This window comes from Dendrobium catenatum, unplaced genomic scaffold (genome assembly GCF_001605985.2).
Source record: "Dendrobium catenatum unplaced genomic scaffold, ASM160598v2 fragScaff_scaffold_883, whole genome shotgun sequence".
NCBI lineage: Eukaryota > Viridiplantae > Streptophyta > Magnoliopsida > Asparagales > Orchidaceae > Dendrobium > Dendrobium catenatum.
This window is the reverse complement of record NW_021319345.1, coordinates 163,247-178,169: the sequence shown is the minus strand read 5'-3', so window position 1 is coordinate 178,169 and position 14,923 is coordinate 163,247. Positions and strand designations below refer to the sequence as shown.

The following is a 14,923-nucleotide window of genomic DNA, read 5'->3' as shown; positions in this document are numbered from 1 at the left end:
AGAGAACGAAAGTCCAACGGAGGTCGAGAAGAACTTCGACAGTTGTTGAGAAGAACTCCGAAAATATATGCGTCAACAGTTATTAATTTGAGTTAAAAAAAAATAACAGCAATAATAATAATATTAAACTTTTTTCCTATTATATGAAATCTACTACATAAATTATTTTTCTTTATACAATTAGATTTTTTTCGACAAAGCCTATGTTCTATATAAATCCGAGCAGCTGCTTCAACAGAAACCAGCAGCAAGAAAAGCCCACAGCTTTGAGAAATACTGCACCAAACAAGAATGTTATAATTTCTTAATTAGTTAATAGTAGCTGATAGGGCTGATTGGGGGTGTCGAGATAGATATCTATCGGCCTACTTAGAACATTTTGAAGGTTGGTCATCCCTATGATATTTTAAATTAAGTTTGTGCTTTGATATTAATTTAGGATTAAGAAAAATAAAAAGTATTAGGGTGAATTTATGTATAGTCAAATATATAGAAAATCAAGTATATATGGTGCGGACGAGAATATACGCGACAATAGAATAAGAGAATATAGTGTCTTAGCAATGTATGTATATCCGGCACACGAACAAATATTTGAGAGAGAAAAACATACCAGAAACTTTTTACGTGGAAAACTTGGAAAGGGAAAAAACATGGGGACTGACTCGGATGAGAAAATTCCACTAAGTTTGAATGAATTACAAAGCTTGATTCGCCCCTTTGTTTATAAATGGTGGAATTACAATATATAAGAGAATCGGGCAGAAGGCTGGTAGTTGTTAGGAAGAAACTCCAACTGAGGTTGACGAATGAGCGGAAGTTTGGTGGTAGTCAACGAACGGGCAAAAGTCGGGAAGAACTTCGATGGTGGACGACGAACTGCCGGAAGTCGGGAAGAACTCCGGCGGTGGTCGATGAACGGATGGAAGTCGAACACAACTTCGGCGATGGTCAACGAACGAACAAAAGTCAGGAGAAACTCCGGCAGTGGTCGACGAATGGACGGAAGTCGGGAAGCACTCTAGCGGTGGTCGACGAAGGGACGAAAGTTGGGAAGAACTTCGGCGACGATCGACGAACGGACGAAAGTTGGTACGAACTTCGACGACGGTCGACGAACGGACGGAAGTCGGGAAGAACTCCAGCAGTGTTCGACAAATGGACGGAAGTCCGATGGTTGTCGACGAACGAATGAAACTCCGGCGGTGGTTGGGAAGAGCTCCGATGGTGGTCAACGAACGGATAGAAGTCTGGCGGTGGTCGGTGGCAAGTCAGCTCCCAATTTCTTCCATTCTTTTCATTCTTTTTCCTCTTCCCTTCATGTGAAGAATGATGGCATATTTATATATTTTTTAGAGTGTCATAACTTGTAAATATGGGGAAAATCAAGGTCAAAATGGGAGTGGTTTGAATGGACGCCTAATATTGATCCCCTTAATCATGGACAGTTTATTAGTCATTTGAATGCCAAAATAATTTCAGAATTCAGTGATCTTGGGCTCGTTGGATTCATCTCGTCGAGCCACTCGACTTGATTATAAGCATGCCACATTTAGAACTCGTTTGGTAATCCAAAGTATAGTTTGAACCTTCCAAAAGTGCTTTGAACCCTTGATTTGGGCTTGGATTGGCAGCTAGGGTTTTGACAGAGAATAATAGTTCATATAGTACGAATTAAAATTGTATAGTACGAAATCAATTTCATACATTACGAATTACATAAAAAATAACTCTCTGAAAAATATTTTTATCTCTCCCCTGTGTGTGTGCTAGGTTACTCAACAATGTTATCCACCCAATTATATGATATGACTCAATAAAGAAAAAAATATAGAATAAAGTGAAAATTGAATGTAACTCTAGTCTATACAGTCTTGAGCTGATCAGAATTGCAAGTGAACGATGAATTGATTTCCTAAAATGTTAGTATACACAAACACAAAATAAAATATCACAGAAATGAGAGAAAGAATTAACAGACACAATAATGTTTGTTATCATCAAAATTACAATACTTGAATATGGTTTGTAACATACATGTGGTTTATATATACGCAGATGAAAACCTTTAGACTCTAAATTTGACCTCCATAATTTAAGTTTACGTTCAACTCCCTCTTTAGTCTTATCAACAAGAAGAAATTCATCAACAAAAATAATACACCATGGTACATCCTCTTGCAAATATCTAGTAAGGACATCTACGTTTAAATCAAAAAAATATGGGCTTAAAGATGATCCTTGATGTAATCCAACTGAAATAAATAAATACTTTGTCAAATCACATTGTGTTTGAACACAGGTAAGAGCTTATGCATACATATTCTTAATGATTTGAATATAAGCATTATTAACCCTTTTCTTTTTTAGAACTCTCCATAGCACTTCTCTTGGAATTTTATTATATGATTTTTATATATCAATAAATATCATATATTGATCCTCCTTATTTTCTCTATATTTCTCCATCAAACCTCTTAATAAATGTAAGACACATTAATTTTGAGAAACATTAGTGTCACGATGTAGTCTATGCTCCATAACTCTCTCTCAAAGTTTTAAAGTAAGACACATTAACTCAATTCATCTATAATTTGCGCAATCTTGTGCATCACTTTTATTATTAAAAATAAGAATCAACACACTCATTATCCACTCATTTAACATCATTTTAGCCTTCAAAATAATATTAAAAAGTTTAGTAAACTAAGAAATTCCTTTATCTCCTAAGCATTTTCACACCTCTATTGGAATATCATAAGGTCTAATAGCTTTTCACACTTCATTTTCTTTAAAGGCTCTCAAATTTTAGTTTTTAGTCACTAAAGCCAATTGTACTCTCACAATCTTTATTGAAAAGCTTAGCAAAATATCTCATCCACCTTTGTTGAATATCTTCTCTTGATAAAAGCAATTTTTTATTTTCATCCTTAATACACCTCACTTATAACACTGCTGTTGTCAGGTCAAAAATTCAGAAATATGGATGAGAAAAGTAGAGGGTTACGCTAGGTATTCAATATCCAGCGTAAAACTTGTCGAATAATACTATAGGAAAAACGCGCATTACCGGCAGACCAAATCCGTCGGAAAATGCCCAAAATTCGTCGAAAATTAAAAATTATGTTGGATTTTCGACGAATTTTTAGGGTAAAACGCGTGTCGTAAAATGTTACAAGCTCAAAATAATCGATCGGAAATATCTCCGACGAATTTTCGGCGAATATATCAAAAATTACCCAATCATCAAATTAAAATAATATAACCTAACAAAAAATCATCCTCAATTGCCGATGATCACAGCAAAGAGCACCCACGAGGAGGGCATGAACTATTGCTATAATAGATAGAGCAAAACTCATTCATCATCATCCAATTATTCATCATCAAATTCCCCAAATCAAATGAGTGCACTTTAATCTCATGATATTTCTTCCGTTTCACAATTTTTCTATCAATGACCTTAAATTTGATGAATGGGTAGATGGGTTTTGATATTTACACATTAGGTGTCATTGGTTTAACTATTGAAGGATTAAAAAAATTGTTTAAAATAAATAATGGCTTCTCCATAAGTTTTTCATTTTTTTGGAAAGATATTTATAAATGTTTTATTCTAATTCTTAATGTCAAATAACTTAGGCTTCAATTGGTGACAGTTTCTTTTACTATTTTAGTATAAATATTTGCTAAAAATAGCAAAAAAAATTATGATCATTTCAAATAAAATCTTAATTTATAGCTCATAAAAATAACTATGGAAAATTTTGATGGGTTATCTTCTTAGTTGAAAAACAAATAAATAAATTATTTTATGTATTTTTTTCTTATGAATTATCCACAAATCAAAGATGATAATATAGTACGAACCAGCAGCATTTTAGTCTGAGAAGCTGTACTACTTTAGCTCCGGAATTTATTTTTATTTTTTTTTTGGAAAATTAGGGGTCAGAAATGCTGAGATTGCCATATTTTTTATTGGCTGCAAAAATATTATTCATGCAACTTTCATGCGTGAAAGCTCACATGATAATTATTTAAATTTTTAATATTGAGAGCCGAGCTCACTTATATTAAGGCCTTCGACGGTACTATTGTTAAAATAAATTTTTAGTATGAAAATATTTTTTTACTAAAAATTAATTTTTAAAATAGTAAAATAGTCGTCCTAAACAAAACTTAAGTAAAAAAAAAAGTGTTTATATAAAAATAAGCTACTAAAGAGTTAGGATTAACATACATAAATAACGAGGAATATCATCATGTGAAGATCAATACCGAGTTATACTGAGCTGTACCGAGCAATACCGAGCAATACAAAAAAATACCGAGTTCTTTCTAGGAAAAACTATGTATTTTTTTGTATTGCTCGGTATAACTCGGTATTGGTCTTCACATGATGATATTCCTCGTTATTGTTTGGTAATGCTCGGTATTTCTCATTTTTTAGCGTGAATTTAGCTCTGGGAGGACGTAACTCTACGTTAGGTGGGAGGACACAATAAAAATTCCTGAGATTGCCATATTTTTTATTGGCTGCAAAAATATTATCCATGCAACTTTCATGCGTGAAAGCTCACATGATAATTATTTAAATTTTTAATATTGAGAGCCGAGCTCACTTATATTAAGGCCTTCAACGGTACTATTTGTTAAAGTAAAATTTTTAGTATAAAAATATTTTTTTACTAAAAATTAATTTTTAAAATAATAAAATATTCGTCCTAAACAAAACTTAAGTAAAAAAAAAGTGTTTATATAAAAATAAGCTACTAAAGAGTTAGGATTAACATACATAAAATTGAATTTAGTTTGAACCATCCTTCTAATGTGGTGCTCCTGCAATTTCATCTTTAACGAGCTCATTTTACAATGTCGTTCTTGTCTTGTGATGCAAGCACCAACTAGCTTTGTTGGTCTCCGACGACCTCACAATGAGTCGTTATATGCTGTGGTTTTGTAATCTTGGGTCTTGTGATCTTCGTCTTGCAATTTTCATCGATCTCTTTGATGAGCCCCCAATGATCGATCTCCTATGGTATGATGATAGCTCCAAATATTATCCATGCAACTATCATGAGCTCATTCTCATATGATAATAATCTTTTTTTTAATATTGACTCTTTCATAGTTCACTTTTATAAAATTATCAGAAAAGACAGAGAACACTTACTATCGTAGTCTTATTTGTACTAAACTTTATAATTTTATCAGAGTTCATATAAAGATTCAAAGTTTATCAGAATCAGCTTAGATTACTATTTATGATTGATTCATTAAATTATTAAGATATGTAATGCATTAATATAAGCAATTGTCTCAATATCTGCTTATAACTCCACTTTCAAGTATAAATCCCGTTAACTTCACACACCCACATACAACAAGTAGGGCTAGAAGCCTAGAACATAACAGAGTAATCTCTCACACCTGCATTCAACAAGTGGTGTCAGTATCCCTTCTTCATCCATATAAGGCAAATGGGGCCATGATAGAACAAATAAGGTCATTGTGTTATTTCATATATATAGTGATCTTATCATATTTCAAATATCAAAACATATCATGTCATGCCATGAATTATGCAAATTAAATGCTACAATAGTTTATTATGACTTTAACATGTAATTATGTTGATACACGCATTACGAGATTTGCTAATATTAAACCAAATCACATTTGTAAAAGCCCGCTACATGAACATTTTACATTTCAATTATAATTCTAGATAATTATCCTGAGGATTATTTTAAGCCTTTTATATAGCTATTATAAAAACAAGAAATGCATCATTTGTTCAATACACATAATAATCGGCATAGAAAAAACCAACCGTTGAAAATATAATTTCTTTTAGTCAATGCGTTTAGAATAAAACATACAACAATATAATAAAAGTTATATGATGAAAAAGTTGTAAAATCTAATGAAAATGTATTTTTATTTATAACTTTTTATAAAATTACTAGAATTGAAATTAGAAACATATGTTCATAAGTCTACCTTATCCTCTACGAAATTCTTAACTAGCCTAACGGATAAAACACAAGCTTAATTTGGCCTCCGAATTCTCTCTCTTTCTTTATGTCTCCTTCTTCTCCTCTTCTTCTTCGGTAATCGAACTAGTTTGGGGAGGGTTAAAATGGATTAGATATTTATTTTAAAAATATATTATTTCAAGTCCAGCACCGCAGCGCTCACCTCCCCGGTGCCACTAAGCTTCAATGGTATATTTCAAATCCTCCTATATTCTTCAAACCCGAGAGCAAAGCGCTGTGACGGTGCCACCTCGCACCGCAACACCCCCTTAAACTTTCTCCCCAAATAAATAGCTCAATGATGTAGCTCCGATCCTTCCAGCGCCATGACAAATTGAAATTCCACCACTAAATTTCAACTTTTGACTTATTTAGGGTTTATTAAGCATTATAATGCTTGAAAATGATAATTCAATCCAGATTAAATGAAAATATATTCTATTATAAATCAATTACTTCGATTTTGAAATAGTGGTGTTTCATAGTATCCCATGTCCAAGCAGCAATAATGGCAGCAGCTTTTATAGAGTTTCAAACCTCAAATACAAAGTTCATATGTTTGAAGCTAAGAGCCTAAGATAAAGCAATTTTTGTAGCAAAAACAGATGTAAAGCCAGCAAGAGAGCAAAAAAGAGAAAGAGAGATAACACGCTTTGAGAAATATTTTCAGTTCGTAGTTTAAAGTTTTTATCTTATCATAACTTCTGCATAACATCACATGTGTTCATAATTATGGTTTCATTTGGGACGGTTTTTTTACTGTTTTCTAAAGCAACTTTTTAGTACAAAAATTTCTTGAACTTAAAATTTTTATAGAAGAAAACTGCTTTAAAAAATATTAATAAAGCCACCGCAAACAAATCCTATACCTCATTGTTTTAATTATTGCTTTCTAAAGTAAATTTGTAGTGTAAAAATCTTTTAAACTATTAGTTTTTTTACTAGAAAGCTGATTTACGAAGCAGTAAGAAACTTGCCTCAAAAGGAGCGAGAGAGATTATTAGGTGCGGAGTGCGGACAGGGAGCACCGTTCGCAACAAGCATTGGCGGGAGCTCGGTACCGAGCTCCCCCAATACTTGTACGGATGGTGCGTACTCCGCACCTAATAATTTTTCCCTAAAAAAGAGGCCTAAATTACAGCTATTGCAATTCTTTCCTTAACTGTAGCATTATGACGATTAAAACAGCCACAAATTGATTGCAGCGAGCTTGTAGCAGTCACTATTTTCTCTCAACTTGCTAAAACTAAATTAACAGCCTGTATCTACCCCAGTTCTGGCTCAAGCATTTAACCCCTCTCCTGTATCTCTCTCAAACAGTAGCAGTGCATGTGCTTTCCTGACAAATTAAATGTAAAAAAACTCGGGTAATTTTACTTTGAATGTATTTTGAAATCCATAAATTTATTTTAGGATGATTATAATATATAATCAACTAAATAATTAACAAAAATTAATTATATTATTTTTTAAAATTTGATCAAAAATTTGGCAGAATATTCTGTCCTATTTGTCTCGAAATTAAATGCTTTCTGTATGTTTCATGTGAAATTGAGGAAAGATTTAATTCACAATAAATCGCTTTTTTAAATTTATTAATAAACTATATATTAAATATGTTTATTCTAACAGTTTTCAGCCAATTTATTAATAAACTTTAATTTCTATCTCAGGTTTGAAATAAAGCCGATATAGTGTGAAGAATTTCCTATTACAAATATAATATGCTGAAAAAAATTATATATATATAATTCTTTGTTAGGATATTGGTCCATATTTATGTTAGTTATTTTGTTGTACTTATTTTAGCTTTTTATGTAGCTTTTTATTGTCATTAGTGTCTATACATAGGTGATATAGTTTGTAATAAGAACACTAAGCCAAGCAACAATTAAGAATTAGTTTTCATTCTCTTCTTTTATGCAACTGCTCTCTTCTATCTTCCTGTCTCTCTCTCTCATTCAAGAATCTTCTTCCTCATCCAAGATCCTAACATCTTGCAAGTCTATGCAAATAATTTATAGGTAATTCGATAAAAAATGTCATCTAGCCAATGCAGGCACACTCACCCACTGAGGGGAGATTATTGGGTTCGGACACCGGACACAACTTAAGTTTTGTACTTCGCAGTACCGAGTAGTACTGAACTCGGTACTGTGAAGTACGGAGTTCGGTACCGAACAATACTGAGCAGTACCAAGCTCAATACTGAGCAGTACCGAGGTCATTACTGCTCGATATTGTTCAGTACCGAGTTCAATACCGAGTAGAAGGTGATGTAGTGCATTTTCATTGGGCTCCGAACATCATCCGTTGTCCGAACCCAATAATTTATCCCCACCCACTGAGAGGCTGTCGACCCTGCAAGGGCTATGGCTAGATTTGGTTCATGGCCTAACATCCGCTCTTACCTTTAGGAGATAGAAGAGTGCGGAGTAGACAAAGGTGATTGTCATTCTTGATGAGCTCCCCCAAGGGACTTATTTGTAAGGACGCATACATGATATCAGGATCACTCGCCTCAGCCAATTCAATTTATCCACAACTCTCAGCAAGGCCACCTCCATGCTATTGATGTCCCCAATCAATCTATATGAAGCACACACTTTTGAAACTTGTGACTACTACAATACCAAATAACTCGTCTCTAGGTTATAGCTATTCATATTTAGGGGCGCGCACACCCCTTATTGCTAGGCGCACTCACGTCATTCTTGGGGACTCATCTTAGGAACAAGTGGACACTAACTTGTTCTTTTACTCAAAACCCAAAGACTCGATCGCTCATGATTCTCACCATTAAAGAATCATGTAAAGCACTCACCTCACCGCGAGGGGATACGCTACTCAACTTATCCATATTTCTGTATCAATCTATAATAGACATATCATATATTCATATATTATTTTATATTTTTTATGTGTGACATTTCTTATATATAGCCCTCTCGATCCTATAAATAAATGGAGATATATTTAAGATATTTTAGCCTTCTCTTTCTCTCAATATCCTTACCAGTTATTATATTTTCAAAGTGCTATAATTTTTTCACAAATTTAATTTAATAATAACCAACTCTACTGACTTACATAATTTTCTAATTTTAATATGCAGCTCATCATGGTATGAACAATGTCTTGAATCCAAATCTGACATATGTGGTCTTTGTGTGAGTTCATCTTAATTGGCCTAAATGTCCCACCATATATATATATATATATATATATATGTCATCTTACATGACTATCTCTCCCCTTAATCCAGGAGGAATTATTCTGTGCGGAGTCCGGACAGGAATAACTGTTCGAATATATGAGTGTACTTACACACAATGTGTATAAAAATTTGATATAAAATATTTACAAATGTATACACAGTGTGTACACTCATATGTTCGAATGATTCTTTCCGTCCAGACTCCGCACAGAATAATTTCTCCTAATCCGGCCACTTAGCACATCTTCCAACCATTTTTTCCCCACTCACTACTTCATCTACCCTTCATAATTTATAGAAAACATTTTAAATAAAAATATTCAGATCAAAATGTAAAAAAGTTAAATTTAAAACCTATGGAATTTACAAAATATAGTATATATTTAAATTATTTATTTATATAATACACCCAATTTTAAAAAAAAATCAATAAATTTTATACCTTGATATCATTTGCGTTTAAAAATTCATAGATTCATTATAATTAGTGCCGTAAATATAGAATTTATATTTTACTAATCTCAAAATAAATCTACCAATTATTAAGTCCAACATAATATAATTTATATCAAAATATTGTTTCATTACCACTTTACATATTAACCTCTTCATTTATCTAAGTTTACAGAATTACCATAAAATATCCTAATATAGTAATTTTGAAAATAAATTGAATCACAATATTTTTATCAATAAAATAATCAAAATGAGTCCAAAAATCCTTAAATACTTATTAGTATAATAATAATTATTAAAAAAAACCGTATACAATTTTTTTTCAAAAATTTTCCCCACTCATCTTCTTCCTCCACCATGTTAATTATATAACCCGCCCTTTAACTTCTCTTCTCTCACCTCTCTTCACCTCACACTTGAAATGGATCTCCTCGACATCCTCTACATTCTGACAGCCGTCGCCCTCGCCGCCGCTTGGTGGCGCCACTGCTCCACCCCCTCCTCCTCCGACCTCCCTCCTGGCCCACGCGGCTGGCCCGTCGTCGGAAACCTCTTCCAAATCATCCTCCAAAACCGCCCTTTTATCTACATTGTCCGCGACCTCCGCCGCGTCTACGGACCTATCTTCACCCTCCGCATGGGCCAACGCACCCTCATCATCATCTCCTCCTCCGACCTCATCCACTCCGCCCTCATCCGCCACGGCCCCCTCTTCTCCTCCCGTCCCCCAGACTCCCCCACCCGCCTCCTCTTCTCCTCCGGCAAATGCACGATCAACTCAGCCCCTTACGGCCCTCTCTGGCGCTCCCTCCGCCGCAACCTCGTCTCCGAAATCGTTTCCCCCACCCGCGTCCGCTCGTTCTCCTGGGTACGCGACTGGGCCCTCCGCCTTCACCTCTCCCGCCTCCGCGCCTCCCGTCCTGTCGTCCATCTCATGCCGCATTGCCGGCTAACCATTTGCAGCATCCTCGCTTGCATTTGTTTCGGAGCCAAAGTGCCGGAGGAGAAGGTGAGGGAAATAGAGGAGGTGTTGAAGGATATAATGATGATGACGACGCCAAAGCTGGCGGATTTTCTTCCGGCGTTGACGCCATTGTTTAGGGGGCAGATAAAGGAAGCAAGGAGGTTGAGGGAAAGGCAGATGGAGTGCATATTGCCGCTGGTGAGGGCGAGGAGGGAGTTCGTGGAGAGTGGGGGAAGGAGGGGTGGTGGCGCGATGGAGTGGGAGATGGTGAGTGAGGTGGGGGAGGCGTATGTGGATTCCTTGCTGGTGAAGGAGGTGGAAGGGAAGGGGAGGTTGGGGGATGAGGAGCTCGTGACTTTGTGTTCGGAGGTGATGAGTGCGGGGACTGATACCAGTGCGACCGCCATTGAATGGGCCATGATGCATCTGGTTATCGATCAGAGCGCGCAGGACCGGCTCTACGACGAGGTGCCATTTTTCTCCTTTTTTTTCATTCTAACATATTTGATTATTAGATATCCGAAGCTTAAATTTTAATTTTAATTTTTATTTTATTTACATAAAAATTTATTAATATCAATTTCTATAAAAGAAATTACATTTTCTCATTCATATTTTGATTTGATAAAAATAATATAATATGATATCAAATTTTAAATAATAAATATATAGATTCATGAGAATTGGTGTAGTATGTATTTTATTATTATTATTTTAATTAATGATGAGTCTTTACTAATTAGTTTGATTAAAAAAATAGTTATGTTAAAGTTGCTGTTTTTTTCTAGAGAAAAAATTATAATATTATTTTTCGGAGGGGAGTGAGTTTAATATTTATTATTAAAAATTAAAAATTAATAAATTAATGTGCTCTAATAGAAGCCCTAAATGGGCATAATGAATTTTTTGTTAGAATTTGTTAGCAATTAAAAAATTGGTTAATATTTTAAAAATCTATAATTCCACTTTTTGGGAGCTTTAAATGAATATAATTATAATTATTAATAATTAATAGCTAATGTACTCTAACTCCTGTCTTCATAATGGAAACTGAAGCAATGGGCCAACTTGATGTGGATGTTTGGCCTCCCGTTCAGAAACAAGGGACCAAATTATTTTTTTTGTCAAATAGGATAGATTTGAACTATTTTGATAATTTTTTTTTCAATCACGTTATTTATTAATTTAATATCCAATTAATAGCTAATGTACTCTAACTCCTGTCTTCATAATGGAAACTGAAGCAAGGGACCAACTTGATGAGGATGTTTGGCCTCCCGTTCAGAAACAAGGGACCAAATTATTTTTTTTTTCAAATAGGATAGATTTGAACTATTTTGATAATTTGTTTTTTCAATCACGTTATTTATTAATTTAATATCCATTAAGGATTTTTTTGGGACAATTTTCTTATTATTTTATGAAGCAGCTTTTTAGTATAAAATTTTTAAAGAAAAAAAAATTGTGGTCAGAAAATAATTCATAAAGCAGTAAGAAATCTATCCCAAACGAAGCCTAAATCTAATCATACAAAGTTCTAATTCTTTTGAGAACATTTAGGTCAATTAAGACAAATTCACACACATATTATATAGATAAATTTCAAATTCAAAAGCTCTTGATTCGTAGATAAAATTCCCAGCCAGCTGATCAAAATAGCTGTGTTATATAGCTTTACTGAATTTAAGGATTTTTCTCATTAATTGAAAAATTATAAATAAAGTTCTCAAGATTTAATATTTTCCCTAACAAATTTTTTAAAAAAATTTAAATTTAAAAAAGGAACCAATTTTTTAGGAAAAAAAAGTCGCTCAATTTTTAATGAAATGATTTTTTTCCGTCTGTATATTATGATATATATACTACGAGTTGATCACCATTATTTTGAACTTTACATCTCATGTAGATAAAATTCCCAGCCAGCTGATCAAAATAGCTGTGTTATATAGCTTTACTGAATTTAAGGATTTTTCTCATTAATTGAAAAATTATAAATAAAGTTCTCAAGAATTAATATTTCCCATAACAAATTTTTTTAAAAATTTGAAATTTAAAAAAGGAACCAATATTTTAGGAAAAAAAAGTCGCTCAATTTTTAGTGAAATTATTTTTTGCCTTCTGTATATTATGATATATATACTACGAGTTGATCACCGTTATTTTGAACTTTACATCTCATTCATTTTTATTTCAAACCAAATAAAAAAATATCATATATTTTTTTATATTCATCTACATAATTTTAAATATTTCAAATATACTATGTATTTGTGGTATTCTTTTTTAACAAATCAAAGAGCCCCTATGTCTTGTTACATTTAAATACCACTTACTGCCAAATAAATTTACAGAAATATGAGTAATATCTTTCAAATCTTTCCCATAAAAAAAGAAAAAAAAAAAACTTTTAAATCTAATATATAATAATGATTTTTTCCCAGGTGAAGATGACGGAGGGGAGGATAACTGAAGAAGACGTGGAGAAAATGCCCTACCTGTCAGCAGTAGTAAAGGAAACTCTCCGGCGCCACCCGCCAAGTCACTTCGTCCTATCCCACGCTGCGACGAGAGACGCTGAACTCGGCGGCTACCGCGTTCCGGCGGCCGCCAGCGTCGAGTTCTACACGGCGTGGCTAACGGAAGATCCAGACTTGTGGAAGTGTCCGGAGGAGTGGCGGCCGGAAAGGTTTATGGAAGGCGGCGAAGGATGGGAGACCGACGTCACCGGAACAAAGGGAGTGAGAATGATGCCGTTTGGAGTTGGCCGGAGAATATGTCCGGCGGCGAGTTTGGGCATGTTGCACGTTCAGTTGATGTTGGCGAATATGGTGAGGGAGTTTAAGTGGGTGGCGCCGCCGGGAGAGAAGGTTGATACGACTGAGACTTTTGCTTTCACTGTTGTGATGAAGAATTCTCTCAGGGCTGTTATTCATGAAAGAGATTCGCTGGTTTTGAGCGCCACTATGGGTAAGATCGATGTTTATGGACAAAAGTAAGATCTTTGTTCATTGATAGCAAAAAAATTCATCCTTCATTCAATGTCTGTGAAGATTTCTGGTTTTTTTTTCTTTTTTTTTTTTTCGACTATATGTGTTCTATTGATTAATAGAAATCAATATATTGATGATGATGTTTGGTGACTGTTTTTACAAATTAATAGAAGGAAGTATTTGTATGATTTCTATCATATCATTACTAAATCGTCCTTAAAAAGGATCAAATTGTGGTGCTTCAGTTGCTGGTTCTCTCTTTTCATGATAATTTATATATATATTGTGATGACTGACCTTATAGGCTTCATATTGGTTATGCAAACAACTTAATGTATAAATCAGGATTAACTTGTGCTGTTTGATCTTATGCAGAAACAGTACTGCGAGCACAAACCGAGACAAGTTTTTAAAAATTTTGGTGATCAGAGAACCAATCTCAGCTCAGTTTACTTCTGTTTCTGTGTCAATGATTATAATCTTTTTTATTTATTTATTTAAAGCATCTCATGTATTACTTATTGTTATTTGACCATTTAAAAATCAATGAAATATTTTGTCATAAATCCTACCTGCTTAATATAGCTTTTTTGCCAAGCTGTTACATATTGAAGAATTCTTAGAATCAGATCTGAGCGTTTTTACATGCTCATGGAAGAACACATACCAAGAGATGAGAAAACAGAGGAAAAGGAAATAGAGCTTTTCTATTATTATCATCATTTCTAATACATCTGTACACCTATATATATAATGTATATATAACCAGCTTTACACGTGTCCTGATTCTATAGGACTGCAAGAATGAGTATCTTTATTTCACTGTTCTAATAGTCCCCCGCAAACTGACGATTCTTGTGCAATTGTCAGTTTGGAACGAAAATCTTTGAATCTTGATGTAGATAGCGACTTAGTAAATATATCCGCTATTTGGTCTATGGTACTGACAGGAATTAGTCTAATGTTGTTGTTGTGTATATGATCTCGAATGAATCTTTGGTCGATCTCGATGTGTTTTGTTCTGGCGTGAAATACTGGATTATTTGCCAGCGCAATAGCTGACGTGTTGTCACATAGTAGATCCACCGGAGTGTTATGCGAGATGCCGAAGTACCCCACTACAGGAAAATCACCGACTTCCGGCGGCTTTTTCCGGCGGAATTTGAGCAATTTCCGGCGGTTTTTTAATTTTCCGGCGGTTTTCCGGCGGCTTTCGAGCCGCCGGAAAAAACGGCGTAGGAAAATACTTTCCGACGGC

General features: G+C 34.2%; 1 protein-coding gene across 1 annotated transcript; it reads left to right on the top strand.

Moving 5' to 3' along the window:
- Positions 1–10,132: 10,132 nt before the first annotated feature.
- Positions 10,133–13,671, top strand: LOC110101184 (cytochrome P450 77A3). The gene is made up of 2 exons (XM_028697156.1): positions 10,133–11,143; positions 13,117–13,671. The coding sequence occupies exons 1-2, from the start codon at positions 10,133–10,135 to the stop codon at positions 13,669–13,671; spliced, it is 1,566 nt and encodes a 521-aa protein (XP_028552989.1).
- Positions 13,672–14,923: the final 1,252 nt, after the last annotated feature.

Bases quoted from the DNA above. Each gene is read 5' to 3' on its own strand.
- LOC110101184 (XM_028697156.1), top strand. From the start codon at position 10,133: ATGGATCTCCTCGACATCCTCTACATTCTGACAGCCGTCGCCCTCGCC. The intron at 11,144-13,116 runs GTGCCATTTTTC...ATTTTTTCCCAG, and splicing joins AGGACCGGCTCTACGACGAG to GTGAAGATGACGGAGGGGAG.